At 33.3% G+C, this 14,766-nt stretch overlaps 1 protein-coding gene and 1 long non-coding RNA gene across 2 annotated transcripts in view; one reads left to right on the top strand and one right to left on the bottom strand.

Annotated features, from left to right (window-relative positions):
• LOC129756958 (fatty-acid amide hydrolase 2-B) overlaps window positions 1-3,344 on the bottom strand; it is a 29,671-nt gene extending 26,327 nt beyond the window's left edge. Inside the window, exon 1 of the mRNA XM_055754037.1 lies at window positions 2,795-3,344. Within this exon, the coding sequence (XP_055610012.1) occupies window positions 2,795-2,880 (86 nt within the window). The 5' untranslated portion in view covers window positions 2,881-3,344. The remainder of the gene's footprint in view (window positions 1-2,794) is intronic.
• Window positions 3,345-9,030: 5,686 nt separating this feature from the next.
• Window positions 9,031-10,218, top strand: LOC129756959 (uncharacterized). The gene is made up of 4 exons (XR_008739577.1): window positions 9,031-9,288; window positions 9,351-9,466; window positions 9,705-9,978; window positions 10,093-10,218. It is a non-coding gene; the product is annotated as an uncharacterized LOC129756959 (long non-coding RNA).
• Window positions 10,219-14,766: the final 4,548 nt, after the last annotated feature.

The raw sequence follows: 14,766 nt of genomic DNA, 5'->3' as shown, positions 1-14,766 counted from the left end.
GTCTAAAATTAATTTATTCCACGATTTTTTTCTGTGATAGATTGTAAATTTCATAAAATAGTAAGGCTAATGCAAAATTTGGGTAGATCGACCGGATCGTAAGGAGCTAGTTCTATCTAGTTTTGTTCTTGTTTAATAACGGAGATAAAGAAAGTTTTATAATAAAGACTGGGTAAACGATTATAGTTTTCTTATCGACATGACTCAGAAAAATTCTGATTTCTCTACAAAAACACTATCTGTAATTCTGTAATTCAACAGTTTGTAACGTTTCAAGATTTTGGGAATTCCAAATATTTCACAGATTATGTCTATCACTTCTAGTTTCGGTGATATGGAAATTTTCAAGTTTATCAGTTTAAGGTAAAATCGATCTTTCATAACTGATAAACCAATTAACCTACATAGAAACCGAAAGCTGATTTTCAATAACTGTATCACCCTTCATTCAATCAAGGGCTCAGATATTGCCAAGATTTTCTTGTATCAGAGATAGCGCTGTCAAAAAATTGAAATCTACAATTTTTTATTGTTTCGATTAAAGTCGTTTTACCATATCTATGGCATTCGCGACATTTATATCAACGTTGCAGTTGGCAGACAGTTATTGAAAAACTTTTCCGGTACAACTATGTTCGATGTTTACTCTTGGGCTCTAACTCGCAAACATAGGCTCAAGAAGCACTCTGACTCTACAAATTATAGAAATTCCTAAAAATAAGGTTACAATTTTTTCTGAAGACAACAACTTTCTCAGAACGGTTCAAATCTCTTTATGAACCATAGAAAGACTTTCAAAAATTTTCGTTATTAGTTATCAAATAAAAGGGACGCAAATGATGTTTCCTTTTTTAAATAAAAATATTTCCTTAACATTTCCAATCAATTAAAACATTTAAATTATTGAAAAAATAACAAGATTTAGTGATGAACCTATTCAATTTCGGCTGGTTCAATCGCCTTATGTTAAAAAAATGTATATGTAAGTACCGTAATCCGGGGTAATATTGATCACTTTTTTCAATATTTTGCGATTATTTTTCCTGTTAAAGGGAATGTGGCATGTTTCATATTTTTAAAACCAGTACTGGACTCCTATGAACGTAAAACATGGTTGCAGAAATTTATTAAACTACTTTAAATTTGATTTCAAAATCGATTTCGTCTCTGTTTTGAAGCTGATGCTTTGGGGTAACATTGGTCAGTCTCTATTTCCGACGGTTTTAACGAGTTTTCTTGATCATAATGGATACAAAACACTTTCATAATATTTACAATTGCTTGGTTATAAATTTTACCTTACTTTTGAACGTTTTCTTTTCAAAACATTTATAATCGAAAAAAGAACTACTAAGCTGCATACATTTAGGGGCAAAAATTTAATAATTTGCTAAATAGTTTGAGCTACAAAATACAAATGAAATTTTACCTTCACACATTCCTCTAGGCCCTCCCATTATTTCCATTTTCATTATTTCTTCAAAGTTTACCATTTTATAGGATTCCTACTCATTTGTCCAATACGGGCTTACTCTTGGAACAGGTCCTTATTTTTTAAACATAAAAAAATTATCACTAAATGACTATAAAAAAGCACTATAAAACACATTTACAAAGAGAAAAAGTTGTTCTTTCACTTGCAACAACCCGTTTGCATCTAAATGCTTTTTGTTATCATCAGGAGAGCTGTTTGTGTTCGAGCTTTAGAAAACATAGATATTTTAGGAATTTGAAATTAAGTTAAAAATTCAAATACAAACCAAATTTTGCATATTTGATACTCAATAAATAGGCTTTCAAATGTAGTTTTCAAAAATTCAAACTATAGACTGAGTTATTGATGATAATGTGCAAAAATGTATTGTTGGTCAAAATTACCCTGGTGATTAAAGTTACCCCGGTTTACGGTACATGAATTCGATTTATTTATCCTCTTCTATCCAGTTTGTTTTCGTCAAAAATTTGTAGTTATAAAATTAACGTAAAGTTCTGCAAACTATTTCCTAATTTTTTTTTTAATGCGGTCCGCCGAAAAAAATTCAAATTGAAAGTGGCCCGTTATATATATTTTTTTTTCAAAAGGTTGCTAACTCCTATTTTAGAAGGTTTTTAAGGGTTTTTTTTATTTGATTATCAGGTTTATTAACAAAAAAATAGTCATTTATTCCTCTAGTGTTCTAGAAAGAAGTGTTGTAATTGTTGAAGAAATTGAAATTTGAAGTTTGTAAAGTGTCTTATAAAGGTTCTGTGACTTGAAAGGCATTTAGACAGGATTTTTATTGAAAAATGCTTCACAACAACGAAAACTTCATCGAACTTTTATAAAAAAAGCCTTATAAATCTGAACTATTAAATTTGGTTTTGAATCTATATTACATAAACTTTTTAAACTTTAATTTAAAATAGCGAATGTTGAGTTTTTGTCAAAGCTTTCGGTAGTAAATCTTCATTCTTCATTCAAAATCATAAAATCAGAACATGAATGATTGAAATACAAATAACTTTCCTTTTACCTTGAACAAAGCGTCTGTTTATCAACAATCTAATCGGATTACGAGGAGTCGATTACTACAATATTCTGTTATAAGGTCAGCAGTCAGCACATAGCGCCTAGATTAACACTAGTGTTAATACCAGTAGTATGATGGAGTCTAGATTCTTTTTAAAATTAACTCAGCTACAACTTACCAGATTAAGGGTGGAAATTAACCACAACAATAACAGTAACAATTCTACAATAGAATAACCCACTTTCTCAATCACGCTTATCGTGAACACTTAACCCAAAACTTACACATGAAATTCTCGATTCAGCAGCCTACATCCTTGCGAAACATGCTTCAGTAGCAGATCCACTGCCACCAGGCCTGTGGACAACATCGTTGCAGCAGCACCTCGATCAGCGTTTCCGTTGAGCTTCAGCTGTTCAGAAATATGTCAAACCTGAGCAGAGCAGCCTAAAATCCCAATCCAATCCAAACACCACAAATCACAATTGCACCGAAACCTTGTGTATGGGTAGGTAATTTATTTATTTTTTTTACTTTGTTTCACTTCTTAGCTTCTATCATCGGCACAGGTTGATAGAAATAGATGGATGGCCCATGTACGTTTGGTCGAAATGGTTTTGAATAATCAACAACAACAAAAAAGAACATCGGAACCCGGAGGTCACCACGGCGAATGAACGAACGTCGTAACTCCTTTAGCGGTTGGTCGCACGTTTTGCGTCCTGCTGAAGCGTTGGAGAGCTCCGAAATGTGGTGGACGTCTTCTCCAGCAGCAAGAATACTACTTTCTCGCGTGTCTGAACGATACAAACTCTCGCCGAATACTAGCGGCCACACTCGTTCGAATGCGCTTCAGGCCACTAAACATTTGCCAATTACTAACAACCGGTTGTCTGCTGCATAAAACCCAACCGGTCGGTCACAAAAATACGGCATGGCATGGCACGACCCGAGTGCGCTGGACCGGGACACAGCCAGGTATGTACTTGAGCTATTTTTTTTTGTTTTTGGTTACACATACAGTATGCGCTACAGTAACTACCTATATGATAAAAAAAGAAGAAATTTCCTACTGATGGATTGATGGTAGACGGACATATTTTGCGTCTGTACTGAAAAGTTTATTTTGACTACAATGGTATCTTCTGGGGAAAAAACACTTTTGAAGCATACAACTCTACATAACAAAAAATCCACAGAACCAGTGGCAAAATATTAAGGAGAGTTTGTTTGGTTTCGGTTGTTATCTAATTCATTTGACTGTATGTCATCTGCAACAACACATTTGTCAGAACAGTCTTTTCATTGTTTTCAGATCTTCAGGGCCTCATATGAACAAGATCTATTCAGTGCCAGAATAGAAAAAAAAACCATGGTAGCTTAGCTTAGCTTAGCTTGGTTGACTACTCATATCCACCTTAAATCATTGAATTCGAAATGCTGTGAAGATATATTCATACACCAACCAACAATCAAAAAGAACTTCAGATAACATATTCTAATAGGCTTTGTTCAACTTACGCATTTCCAATTCCATGATCGCTGGCGTGGCTAAGCAGAACAAGTTCTGATTCGCCAATGGTTGCTACTCCGTGATTGATCGAGGCCATCAATTTTGTGCAAGGGCCAACAGAATGGTGCTTGGGATTAGCAATTCATTCACAATGCACAAAACTCATGCTCTCCCTTTAAAAAGATCAATAACGGCGCCGGCCACGTCCTAGTAGTCAATGGGGGAAAAAGGAAGGAATGTTAGTATGATACTCTTTAGGTTCAACTAGCAACCTCTTGCTCCTGCATACTCCAAAATAATTTTGAAATATTCAGAACCAGAGATAAGTTAGTATCCCCAACTATGGAAACCGTCTGTACGTCTGCGAATCTATATTCAAGTATCCAAGGAAGGGGTTGTGTTAGTTAAAGAAAGGTAAAGATCAGGATCCATTTTGGAAAATGGTGCGATCATGTTCTTCCTACACCTCCTATGCTCCTAGACATTTCCTAAGGAAACTCCTATTTCTATGAGGCATTCGATAAAATGCATATCATATCAAGTTAAGTATTTAGTGAAAGCTATTACTTTCCGCATTTCACCCTAGACAAACTAGCTCGCTTTTTTTTCCTTTACTGCGATCCCTGTTAAATCAAACAATTTCCAAAAGGGCCTTTATGGTTGAGAAATAAAATAATTTGAACTGAAAATGTATTACTATGATATACGCAGACACAAATTTGCTAAACTGTCTTTCGTGAGTGTAGCCTTTTTGAAAATTATTTAATTCTTTTTTCTCCTTTGCCTCACACATTTTGGAAGCCAAGCACTTAGAGCTTAATTGCTTAAAAAGCACAATGTAAGGTTTTAGATAATTTTTACTTTTCAAGAAGTGATTACATATTCGATCATTTTTTCCATTAAGATTCACCAATTAATGTTATCTATCAGATTATTCAATCATTTTATTAATGTGTTCCATTTATATGTTATAATAAGTGCTTCGGTACGCATTTTATCTTCTGTTGTAAATCATTGCTCAAAGAGTTCTTTTGAGAAAAAGATAATATTCCTTCAGTATTTTCAAGTCGTACTAGGTGACTATATTTATCAAGCATCCGTCGCCAAATATGTTTTTTCTTAAGATTCAAATGTCTGGTGGTTCATGTAGTTTTATAAATTTTAATATTTTAATTTCATTATCACAATATATTTCAAATCAATTACATATATATTCGATACTATTGAAAAAATTCTTTCCTTTTCTTTATTACTAAGACTTTACCACCGAATTTTGATATTTTTCCGTTGCGTGGCTTTGAAGTTTGGCTTCGTGTAAGAAAATTTCTATTATTTTTATGAATTTCAAAGTTTGAGAAAAGCAATGACCAAATTGTTCATGTTGGGATTAACTAAAAATCACAAAGGAGGTAGTTGAATCTTAATACGACTATTATATTTCCCTAATGTGGTTCCTAATACATCAATGAAATGCAAGTAGATCGATCAAATTTTATAATTGGCGTTATCGTTTAAGAGATTTTCTCGGCCTGGTGTGATATTATTTCTTTGATACATGATATAAGCGAACATTATAGAGTTTTCAGACTATATCTTTTGATAACAGTACATTTTATTCAGAGTTTAATGAATTATTTGCATGCTGTCTTCGAAAAAGGGTCTAGGCTTATTTAAGGCACGAACTATGTTCAAGTTTAGAAAATACTAATGAAGATTGTTTAAAAAAAACGTGACTTTGACAAGAGAGGTTTCCATAAGTTGAAAGAAAAACGATACGCAAGTTTTACTTTCGTTCGTGACGTTAATAAAAAAAAAGCCGTTTTTTTAAAGAAATGCATTGACTGACATGCAGTTAAATTTGAAATCAACATTTTTGATTCGTCGGACCCGGAATTTAAAGTTAATCAAACTTCTAGAAAATTAGCAAAATAAACTTGCTAACAAAAAAATTATAATCGAATGCAAAAACAAGAAATATGATTTAATGTACTGAACTATATGTAAGTTTATTTTCTTGAAAAAATCTTCCCTGAATAATCAAATACGAAATAAAGTTTTCCTTCTCTATTTTATTCTCGTATTTCTCTTATATCAGATATTATTTATTTCCTTTATTATTTTTTCTCAAATCTAATTTAGATGATAATTTAGTTTTTTGGTTTTTAAATGGAAATCAAACAGGGTCACTAAACGTTTATGAAATCAATAAAATTTTGGTTTTGATGAAAAAAAGAAAACGGAAGCAAAAGAAAATTTAAGAATAACAAAGTAGGATAAAACATGGATATTTGAGTAAATTTTCGTTGTATCACCTTCAAAGTTCTCATCAATAACAATTTGACGCTTTGAGGATTTTATTACCGTGTTGCTTCATAGGATAGAAATGAAAAATTGAACATCAGAGGCATTACATTTTTGGATAAAGAATTTCGGATATGAGCTTACTTACGATTTGGATGCAAAAAGCTCAAACAAGTTGAACCTTAACGTACATCAGCTTTCTTGCATCTACACTTTTTTTTGTGAAAATTATCAAGAACGTCGATTTTTTAAAAAAAAGAACTCAAAGCATTGATGGTTGAATTGTTAACCCTATCTGTTATTTTTTATTTCTTTAAATATTGAATTTGTTGCCATAAAAAGGTCTTAAGTTTTCGAATAAGTTTAAAAAAAAAATCATACAAGAAAGAAAACCTATTTAGTTTTCAAATAATTTTTTGATAATTTTGTGATTTTTTTTGTGATACTGGCAACCATATATAATATTTAACGAGTTCAACAGGATTGAATTCAACGAAAGCTTTCGTAAACTAGGGAACTTGGTGGAAGCTTCATATATTTTGACGAACGAAGCTTACCTCATTCGTTGTTGAACGCAATATAGCATACAACATGACATACACAGTAAACGAAAACTACCGAGTTCGGTAATTTTTTTTACCGAATCAGTTCTGTAATTTGGAAAAAATCGGTAATTTATGATTTTGACGTCTATTTTCTAGCGAACTTCGTTGATCGAATCTTCAATTACCGAGGTTCGTTTAGATATATGTAAACAAATCGGTTTGTCATCAACTTTTCGGTAAAAAACGCAGAACAAACTGTAAAATAATCCTCCCGTCATATGTCGCTGCCAAAACAAGCGACGAAACTGTCTCTCTCTCTCTGATACCTGTAATGTAGTGGCATCTCGCTTGCGCTAAGTTTCATTTCTCGCTCTTGCAACCGTGTTCAATCGGTTCAATCGTCTCGAGTTTAATCGTGTGAGCAAACACAGCGGAATGCAAATAATTTTTACCAATCAAGCGTCGCCATCTTCGTCGGTCCGCGTGTCAAATTGTGTTGTGGTTTTTATTTTTTAATCATACGCTGGTAAGTAAAGAATAGCTGGTTAATGGTGCCCCTCCGGACAATCACCCTCACCAATATTAGCAGCAGCCGTCGCACTAGTGGCATTCATCCAGCTGTAGCAAAAAATGCACGGCAGCTGAATACCGCCAGCATCAACGCCTTTTTTTTAATCGGTTACATATCTATTGTATTAGGGTGAAACGACGAATTGGCGGTCGCAACAAACATCGTCATTCGGGTGACCATCATCAATAGCAGCAACATTCACAGTTCCAGCTTCCAGCGATCATGTTTCCGGTGAACCCTTCAGAATTTGATCCCAAAACTCCGCATCCGGCAGCTGATTAAATCGGTTTGTGGGAGAACGTCCAAATCAGCACTATATTCCCAGCACCACAGCGTTTGCAGCAGCAGCATCACCGCCAACAGCAACATCTACCGCGGCACCAGAATGTCACTTCCCGTTCCTGATTGCTTTCGATATGCGATTGACGGAAATCAACAATTATCCGAATCTGGGTGGAATGTCTGCTATAACGAGAAGGGCACCCGGTATGATGATGGAGGAGAAAGGCAGCATCGAATAGATCATCCGGAGCAGCAACAGGGGATTTTTCGTTTGCCTGTAAGCAGTCAGCCTTTTATTAACACCAAGGTAAGCAAAGACTTGTTAATTTTGTGTGTTTTACATTATATAATGAAATCGGAAGTTAGATTCTGATAATTAACAGATTGTAGACACACGTTTTGGATTAGAATAGGAGCGACGCTCACGATTAGACTCCATTCGGGTTAAGTCCTCTGATGACACGTTTGAATATAGATTAAAATTCAGTTTTGAATATACTGTTTTGTCCGGGATTTTCATCCTGCTCTCATTTATGCTGCATTTGATAAAAGTGATCTCAGTAATTAAATATTATTATTATATGTATTCTGAATATTACAGGTTGTTCAATTAAAAAAATATCTTCGAAAACCGCCAGTGTCGATTCTAACCGTGGGATGCTAAATTGTCATTGTTTCCCTAAACTGATTGAATTTTGATTGATTTATAAAATAATGAATCTAACAGGGATTTTGTTATGTTTTACACTTGGGGTTGATCTAGTGATTGGTAGCTCAGAATACCGACATTATTGGTTTGAGCTTATAAGCTTATAAGGTTCGATTCTGATTTCTTTCAGCTTTCAAATATCAGATTCAGATTTTAGATTCACATTTCGATCCGCATTCGAGATTAAGATTTTAGATCTAATTTCAGATTCAGATTTTAGTTCAAGATTCAGGTTTTAAATTCAGATTTGGATTTCGAATCCAGATTCAGATATAGGGTTCAGTTAAGATTTAGATCCAGATTTTAGATTCAAATTTAAATAAAGATTTCAGATTCAGATTTCCAAATCCGTTTTAAATTGGAGATTTACATTGAGATTACGATTTAAGATTCAGATTTCAGTTTTCGATTCATGTTTCAGTTTACGATTCAGATTTTTAAATTCAGATTTCAAATAGAATCCGATTTTGAGCTCAGATCGAGATTCAGATTTAGGTTTCAGTTTGAGATTTTCATCCAGATTCAAAATGGAGATTTTATATTGAAATTAATTTAAAGATTTCAGGTTCAGATTCAAATTTGCGATTCAATATAAAATTTGAGATTCACATTTATATAAGCTTTTCAGATCTAGGTTCAGATTCATATTAAGGTTTCCGAATCAGATTTAAAATTCAGATTTAAGATTCACATTTAGATTTGAATTTCAGATTCAGATTTCAGATCAAGAAGGTTCACCTGGAGCTTGCGATATCTAGCAGATGATTGTTCCACCTACTGGTCTCGCGGTGGCCAGGAAACACACGATGCTATGCGCAATGTGGAAATTCGTTGGATCAGTTTATGTTTCCAAAAAGGTTGGTTGTATGGTTTTTCTGAACACAAAATTTGTTCTAAATTATTACCATTTCACTTCTAGCGTCTGTGTGGTGGAAGCCCGTGGTTTGGATGATCTGGTCCTCCTAGTCAACTATACTCCTAAATTTCCTTTACTACACACACCTTACCGAAGTCAGTTTCGGAGTGGCCAATGTGGTAAGTTTACTATTGTAAACATCAAATTAATGCAATATCGCAGTTTTTTTTAATAACATTTATCGCTAGAATCTTTTGTATCAGAATTTGTTCAGTTTTGTAATGTTATACTGTGAAATTTTATACTTCAGATTGTTTTCCCCCTAAAATTTCAATTGGCTTTTTAATTTCAGTTGAAATTTGGTTTCTAATAAAATGATGCAAGCTTATTTCATATTTTTCCTTTACATTTTTCTAGTGCAGAAACGGATTCCATCCGGGGCGGTGGGAATCTGACAACCACCATTTTTCACATTTCAACCCTAACTGAGCTAATGGCTTGCTGCGGTCTGGTCTAAGACTACAAACCAAGGGAGGATAAGCTACACGTGGTCGGGCACGTTGCGAAGTCAGACAAAAGTTTATCATCTATCGTCTGTAGAGGTGACGCTGAACGAGCAAAGATCCGGGATTCGCTGTGGACGACCTACTTTTGCTTCTCGCATGACATGCTCGTCGACTACATGAATCTGGTATTTTATTTTTTTTTCTGATTATAAATTTATTCAAAAACTATTCTGAAAATTTTAACATAAATCATTATTTTTCGCTTCTATAAATACTAACATTTTTTTTTATTGCTGTAGATACTCGAGCTACTGGAAACCAAATTAAACCTGGACATAAACCAGCAGAAACAATGCTGACATTACCTAGCTTACCACCATCAGCTGATCTTTAGCCGAAAAAGGATACGTTTATGTCAAACAATATTGTTCGGTTGGGTGCGGTGTTCCATACAAATGTGTTAAGTAATTTGATAATAAATGGCATTTATGTTTGAATAAATTGTAAATTATTAACAGCTTTGATTTATGAATTCAATTGGTTGTCGTAAATAAAGGTAAGTGTTTATTCATAATCATTACCATAAGTTTAGTTGTTCCACCTTGACTCACAATATTCTTCTTTTATAGGCCTATATTTCAAAAACTTGGTGGCAAAAGCTAATTTTTATTGAATATTTACCGAAAACTTAATTATATCCGAAAATAGTAAAACGTTTAGTAATTTCAGCTTATGATGCACAGCGCATAACGCGAGATAATCGGAGTCTCCAGACGACACTTGAAGCGAAATTTTTTAACTCTGATGAGCACAAATGGACATAATAATATTAATATTTTTGTTTTTTTTTTCAAAGTTCTTTAAACTATTATAATTATAAAGTCCATCTGTGCTCATCAGAATTGAAATTTTTGCTTCAAGTGTTTTCGAGAGACTTCGATCATCTTGCGAAAAGCGCTGTGCATCATAGGCTGAAATTACTAAACGATTTATCGGTTTTCGCAATAATTACCGAAAATTTTACAGTTTTCGGTAAATATAGACGACATTCCGGTAAAAATTACCGATTTTTCGGTTCAAATAGCCGATTATTTCACATTAAAATTACCGGATTTCGGTAATTATTTCAGGTATTTCGGTAAATTTTACCAATTATTCGGTAAATATTGCCGAAAATGTTTACTTTATTCGGTAAAACTAAGGGGTATTTCAGTAAAAATTACAGACAATTCGGTAAAATTTACTGGTTGTTCGGTAAATACTACCGAATCTTTACAGCCTTTCGGTAAAAAATCACGGTATTTCGGTAATATTTATAGATATTTCGATAGCAATTACAGGTTTTTCGGTAAACATTTCAGGTGTTTCGGTAATAATTACAGGTAATAAGGTAAACTATACCAGTTGTTCGGTACATATTAACGAGCTTATATAGTTTTTCGGTAAAACTTCACCGGCCTTTCGGTAATATTTGCAGACATTTCGGTTCAACAATACCGGTTATTCGGTAATCTATCGAGCTATCACGTTGACAACTGTCAATAATTTGACAGATGATCTTAGATATGATCAGCCGAGTTTCGATAATTTTTTACCGAAAAGAGTCTGTAATATTTGACAGCTGTCATTTCTCTGCAATGAAAAAAATTACCGAACGGTTTAACGAACTCCACATGTTAGGATTTCGGTAAAAAAATTACCGAACTCGGTAATTTTCATTTACTGTGTAAGAACTATCAAGAGCAGACAGTTCTTTTTTTTGTCTCCGGTGAGCAGCCATACGGTACGGTTCAGTTTTTTTTTGTGCGATTCGTGTGTGGTTTTCTCCAGTGCCGTTACTGGTTTTCAATAATTATCCAAAATAGGGCGATCGTATCGATGTGACTTATTAAAGCATAGAATCCATTAGAAGTGCGAAAAATTCATTAAATTTTGTCCGGCCAATGGGGCAAATGTTGATTAAAGTGGTTGAATCGAAGGGATGAACGGCAGGAATCGTCGGCGCTGCTCATCGAATTTCATTCTTAACGTGTTCTGTGTGAAAGATGCAGCAGTTTTTAGTGGTTGGACATAATTTTTGGTGTTTTGTATGAATGAGTCGTAGTTCAAAAGTGTCAATAAGTAATTTATGATGAGTCATAGAACACGTTCGAACAGGTTCATTCTGATCGCAGCAAGCGGGGGACGACATCAACAGCAAAAGAGGAATTTGGTGAGAGCGCTCCATTTTCTGAATTATTCTTTCTATCTCTATCCTATTTCAAAAACACATAGCTTCCTTTGAGTTCTTTCTTTTCAATAGCGTTGCAGCGGTGAGTAGTAGAAGCTATGAAAGAAAGTTAATTTTTCTCCGCAGCATTTTATTTGAACCAGAGATGTCTTTAGGAGCCGCTGGTAAGTTATGAGTAGTATCGGTCTTTGTAGCTGACGGAACAACTTTTTTGCCAGATCATCATATCTTTTATCTGGAAATACCATTTCTTTTAAACATTAGATAAATGCAGTAGTTTTTTATCTATTACGAAATGCGCAATGCACAAATAATTTAATAATTTTTATTAAAAATATTTAGTCAACGGTTAAATTTGGTTAAATTGAAAAAATTACCAGGCGATTTAGAAACTGAAGCTGGCCGATAAATTGATTTGAGGTTGTGAGGAACTTGAAAATGTAAAAGTCTTGGATGGATAAATTGTTTGGATAGTTAGAAGATTAAGAAATTTGGAATGCTTTGATGTTATTTTTTAGATTGAACTGGACTATTCATAATGAATGAAAAATAATGGTTTCCAGAAAAAATTAATATTAGAAACTTGAAATTTAGTAACATTCAATACAAGAATGAGAAATTTTATAATATTTTAACAAATGGAATGATTCATTTAATTAAAACTCATGTTTTGAAATATTTAACTTTACAACTGAAACCTACGAAATGAAATAAAACTAATGTTCTTTAAAATCAAAATTAAATGAAACTGGAAACTTACATTTCTAGAATATTTGAATGTATAGAGAAAGTATGCATTAGAGTTGAATAATTCTTAAACTTTTGAAGACAAAAATAATAAAATTTCAAGTTAACAACATTTTTAATAATAAAATTGAATTGTTTTATTTATAAAAAGGAAACACTAGCACCTAGCAAGGAAATAATAAAAATTTATAATTGTTGAAAAGTAGGAAATTTAAGTTCTTGGATAGCTGGAAATATTGAGTGTAAGAAGCTTGAGAAACTGAACTTTTCGTAAGTATAAAATTTTGGAGGTTTGTATACTTATATTTTTTAAAGATATTCATTTTATTTTGAAAGCTGATCAAATTTTCATAAGTCTATTAACTAATTACGAATACTAAACTAGTTCCATAATCGATGCACTTGGAATGTAAAACTTGGAAATTATATCGTATTGTCTTTCAGCGGAGTTTATGTTCTGATCTTTTTGAATGATTTCCAAACGGATCATCAACAAAGACACTTGGATGAGTTTTTGAAATGGCGTCAATCTTTAACTTATTTTTAATATCTGTTACCTAGCATATATATTTACTCTGTTTAAATGCTTTAATCATAATTTTACCTTTCAGATTCGTATCCTTTTTATCAATAAAGAATATATTTTTATTCATAATTTTATATAACTATATGTATTATTCTATTTATTTATTTAAAAATTTCTTATATGTTTATTCTAATATTTTGAGTAATTTTCCTTACCGCCATATATTATTTTTATACAATTATATATTTTCAGAGGGAATGCATCTGGGGATAACCTAAAGAAATATTGCAAGCGGCACGGGTAGCCGGCCATTGTAGGTTTCTGAGGGTTGGATGCCTTCCTTCGACGAACCATCGGACCGTGGAAGCCCTAGAAGAAATTCGAAGGCCAAGCCACACAGCCATAGGCAGGACCTTGCTACCGATGGGGGAACCATACATACATACATACATACATACAAGAACTATCAAGAGCAGACAGTTCTCGCATCGTTCCAATTTCAATTTAAAAAAAAACAGGAATACGATGTAATGAAAAAAACTGGAAGGGTACTTATCTGAAGCTTGGTTTGTGTCTCCGTGAAATATTTCCTGAGCCTGGGAGTATAAGTTCACTTTTGAGAAAGGTTGGTGACGCGGTTTGAATCCGTGCTAATCTGGTATACTAGCGCCACTTCTTCGTCAAGTTCAAGCGGAAATTTTACGAAACAACCTCTTACGGTTCGAGTCATCACAGGACCAGGTGTCTAAAACTTTCATTTAAAATCACTGATTTCTTCTTAACTCAATCATACACATCCTTAACTTAGCAACACACTAAATCACAAAAACTTCGCCTATCTTTTGATAGTAGAACCGCCAGTTAAAAACAGACACAACACGCACAATTTTAGAATTTTGATACCGATAAAAAACCATGCAATCACTAAACAGCAGAGTTGCCAGTCTCATCAGAATAGAAAAAAAAAACCATGGTAATAGAATAACCGAACAATGATTTTCAAATTAACCGCATTTTATTTTGAAATCACCATGAATTTTAAAGTTACCGTGAAGTAAATCGTAAATTCAAAATATTTCATAGTTGCCGAAAAAGACAGAAGTACGGTTCAACAATAATTTTCTTGTGATTATTATTGTTACAGTAGACTGAGTCGACTTGGGGTCATTTTTGAATTTCTCAAACCCTGGGATCTCAAAAGCTTCGTTTTGGTCCAAAACTCATCCATGATTTTTTGCAGAATTTTTAAGTAATGTTTACATGAGTACATTTAAATTTTTAGGTTTGTATGGAAAAATTGAATATTTTGTACTAAAAAATCAATATTATTTTTGTTTCTTCTGTGGAACCGAGTCAGCTAATGATTTTTGTGCCAATTTATAAATTTCCTTGAGAAAATTTTCCACTGAACAACTTTGTTGAAGACCGTAACTCCGTATCTTATTAGGCAAAAAAGTTATTAGCTGTGAA

The sequence above is a fragment of the Uranotaenia lowii genome, chromosome 3, assembly GCF_029784155.1.
Source record: "Uranotaenia lowii strain MFRU-FL chromosome 3, ASM2978415v1, whole genome shotgun sequence".
Classification (NCBI taxonomy): domain Eukaryota; kingdom Metazoa; phylum Arthropoda; class Insecta; order Diptera; family Culicidae; genus Uranotaenia; species Uranotaenia lowii.
This window is presented reverse-complemented; position numbering and strand designations above follow the sequence as displayed.